The sequence below is a fragment of the Impatiens glandulifera genome, chromosome 3 (genome assembly GCF_907164915.1).
Source record: "Impatiens glandulifera chromosome 3, dImpGla2.1, whole genome shotgun sequence".
Taxonomy (NCBI): domain Eukaryota; kingdom Viridiplantae; phylum Streptophyta; class Magnoliopsida; order Ericales; family Balsaminaceae; genus Impatiens; species Impatiens glandulifera.
The window spans coordinates 21,148,417-21,152,423 of record NC_061864.1 but is presented as its reverse complement, the minus strand read 5'-3'; the positions used below and the strand labels follow the sequence as shown (position 1 = coordinate 21,152,423).

The window sequence follows — 4,007 nt, the reverse complement described above, 5'->3', positions numbered from 1 at the left end:
ATTATATTATGTTTGAGATATTAGTTAGTTATAAAATATTATTTTAATTAATAAAATTTAATTTTTGATTTTTTAAGTTCGAGCTCGAGTAGCTCGAATCGTAATCAAGCCAAATTCGAATATAAATTTTGATACTCTATCGAGTTCGAGTAGTATGATACTCGACTCGACTCGTTTACACCCCTAATTTTGTGTAGGCATGTTTTTGTATATAACTAATAAAAAATTTTAAATAATAGTTTTTTTTTTAAATTCACAAATAACATTAGACCTTTTTTTATTATTAATGAGCTAAAACTATATTTTCAATATAAAAAATATTATTTATCATTTTGTGTTAGATAAATAATCAAAAAAATTGATTTATTTTTAATTATTTTTTCCGTAAAAAAAAACCATCAAACTATTGGGATAAACAATCCATCAAACTCATATAATAGAATTTATTTATAACCTATATATATTATAGGTCTTACAAGGTGCATTTAATTAATTAATATGATATTATTAATTATTTGTATAAATTGTGTGGAAGCCTAGGCTCAACCACAGTCACCAACGGGATTTTCTTTGGAGTGGAAAGGCCAAAAATCTCGTCCATATTCAAGTCCTCTGGACTCATCCCATTAGGCAAACTCCACTTATACCCATGCAAGAGGTTAGCCAGGCTAGTCTGGATCACCTTTAGCCCTAAACTATAGCCGGGGCACATTCTTCTACCAGACCCGAACGGAAGAAGCTCAAAATCGTGTCCTTTCACGTCGATTGCCTTCCCAATGAACCTATCTGGGTTAAACTGGTTTGGTTCATCCCACAGTGTCGGATCTCGCCCAATGCTCCACACGCTCACTAGGACTCGAGTTCCTCGAGGAATGTCGTAGCCTGCCACCTTGCAATCCTCCCTTGACTCCCTAGGCACGAGCATCGGAGCCACTGGGTGCATCCGCATAGTTTCTTTTGCTATAGCCTCGATGTAAGGGAGATTTGGCATATCCTTCTCTTGGACCCATCGGTTGGAGCCAATGACGCGATCCAACTCCTCTTGTGCCTTCTGGAAGGTCTCCGGCTTCTTCAACATCTCCGACATTGCCCATTCAACTGTCACAGCTGAACTCTCGGTTCCACCCGCTAAGAGATCCTGAAATTTTCAATTCAATCACACATTAATGCTTCTTATTTAGAAAAAATATATCAAGGGTGAGTGTGTTAATTTGCGATTATATAAAAGTGTGTACCTGAGTAAAAGCCTTGACACCGTGTCTTTCGAGCTTGACCTCGAGATTCGGGTCATCGGCTAGTTGTAGCAACACATCCACCATATCTTTGGCCACAAATTTGTCATGATCGATAGACCTCCTGGTGATGTGCTCGTCAAGAACGTACTCAAGGAATTTGTCAAACTTTTTCGCCAAGATTTTCATCCTCTTCACATATCCCTCCAAGTCCAAGAAGGCCAACCAAGGAATTGAATCGCCAATTGTGAACACTCCGTTTAGCAAGAACAATTCATCTAACATCTTCATGAATTCTTCAGGCGATACCACTGAATTCTCGTCCTGATCTAGGTACCTATAAATGTAAATTTACCACTTATTATTAAATACAAAACGAAAATCAAATTTAAAATCCTTATTAAAAATATTAAGATTATTTTGGTTTTAAAAAATCATTAAATATAAATATATATAATAAAATTAATTAAATAATTTAAACAATGAGAAAATATATGATTTAATAGTAGTTTTCAAAATTAAACTAAAATAACTCAAACTTAACTAAGCCTAATTAAGTTGCAGTGATACCCATTTAGAAATGTATTTTCATATTCGAGCTATGAATATATACAATTCCAAATGATAAAAAATAATTGTTTCCAAATTCAGAAAAAAGATATAGAAATTAAGTTCTATTCAAAATAAAACAAAAAAGTAAATAAGAGACAAGTAGGGCCAATGTTGTTCCCAAATTGCTCTGTTTTTACTGGCATGGATTTGTATAATTATGAATTTCAATAATGGTTCTTACAAGCTTAAAATTTAATTTTTAAATCGGTGTCATTTTAATAAATAAACTGCAGTTACATAAACAAAATCAATTTATAATTAAATTTGAGTTAAATATGTTACCTCTTTCCAAGAACCATTCTACTAATGATATTAAGACTCAAAGTAGTCAAATGATCTTTCAGCGAAATAGATGTTCCAGCCGAATTAAACATGTTTTTAAGAAGCGAGTTCAATTCCTCGACTCGGATAAACTCGAACGAGTCCAACCGTTTTGCGCTAAAGAGTTCCATGAGGCACATCTTACGGGCCTGCCTCCAGTATGGCCCGTAGGGTGACCACGTGATGTCGGAGTAGTTGTAAGTGGTGTACTTTCCGGCAGCCAAGTTTGGGCGACCAACAAACGTAACATCCATGGTCTTTAAGAAAACCTTAGCCATCTCGACGGAGGAGCCAACCACGACAGGGAAAGAACCGAACCTTAGCTGCATAATCGGTCCATACTTAAGTGTGAGTTCGTGGATGGATCGGTGGGGAAGGGTGCCAATTAGGTTAAGGTTTCCGATTATGGGCCAGGGTTTAGGACCAGGCGGCAATGCAAGGGTTTTCCGGCGACGGAGTTGGGTGGAGATGAGGAGGAGCACCGCCGTAAAGAGACAAGCAATCCAGTGAAGGGATTCCATGGTAATTAAGGTGTGAATTAGTTAGATATATGGTAATTAAGGTGTGAATATCAATACAAGATTGGTTTCTTTATTTATAGAGGAGAAATATTGATATGTTAATTTATGAAGGCCCACATTAATAATATTACTCTATTTGTATTGTATATGATTGAAATGAAACCATCATTTCTCAAACAATAAATTAATTTAGACTTAAAAGAATTTTATATTTATGTAGTTGGTGGGTAAACACTTGCTTTCAAATTTCTTTTTCATTTCTTTTTTTTGTAAATGGAAGGTCAAGTCAAGTCCTTGTTTGTTTTGAAGTTTTTGGGAGAAGTGATTGATAAATATAAAAGTAAAATTTTGTATATGTATTTTTTAATTTAATAAGTTAGTACGATTCCACTTCAAAGTTAACATATTTTTAGTATGAATTGAACATTTGATATTTTATTTGTAATTTTTGTCACTTAAACTGTCTTAACGAATTTTTAATACATATATTGGCTAGATGATTCACTAGAGTAGTTCAAGCTACAAAAGTTGGTGTCTAAGAGACTAAATTTGCGGATCAATTCTTATTTAGAACATCTTAAGTCATTATGTTATTGAATTTGTATGCATAATATATAAATTAATTTTATGGACAAATAATATAATTTACTTAAAAAAAGTATCAAACAAGTCAGAAGGAATTAGTTCACATTGTGAGGCAATTTCATGGAACTTAACTTGCAACTCCTTGTTAACAACTTGATCTCCACTTTCCATAAATAAAAAAATAAAAAATGTTTAATTAAAAATTCATAATATTGACCAACTTTTCAAAGTTGAAGAGTGAAGACCGACTAATATCTCATTCAATTCACTATGAATTTCTCTCATGCAAGTTCCTAGTCTTTTATATGAATATTAGTTTATTAAAAATTAGTTTATTTCAAATTTAAAACTAATTAATCTATTATATTTATATTATAATTCTTAATTGTAAGTCACGAAATAAAATGATATTCATGTGGCATTAAGACAAATGAAATCTAAAATAACTGATCCACTTATAATGATATAGTGGGGTCAACAATTAATTAATCCTAATAAATAATTTAAAAATCATAAACTCCTCTCCTCTCTCTTTCAAATAATTTTCTTCTTTAAGAATGTGGACTTTATTTTTGTCCTTTTAGTATTATTTAAAATTATTTTTTTCAAATATGAATAATTAAATATTTTTGAAAAAAACATAAAACTTTATCACAGTTTATCAATTCAACCAATTTTTATTATTTTAGTTTGTAATTAATATTAATATTTAAGTTTTATTTTATTTAGAAAATAA

The 4,007-nt window shown here is 31.8% G+C and overlaps 1 protein-coding gene across 1 annotated transcript; it reads right to left on the bottom strand.

Moving 5' to 3' along the window:
• Window positions 1-460: 460 nt before the first annotated feature.
• Window positions 461-2,736, bottom strand: LOC124930938 (trimethyltridecatetraene synthase-like). The gene is made up of 3 exons (XM_047471313.1): window positions 2,127-2,736; window positions 1,236-1,569; window positions 461-1,138 (listed from the first exon to the last, which is right to left on the bottom strand). The coding sequence occupies exons 1-3, from the start codon at window positions 2,684-2,686 to the stop codon at window positions 512-514; spliced, it is 1,521 nt and encodes a 506-aa protein (XP_047327269.1). The 5' UTR covers window positions 2,687-2,736; the 3' UTR covers window positions 461-511.
• Between the last annotated feature and the right edge of the window lie 1,271 nt (window positions 2,737-4,007).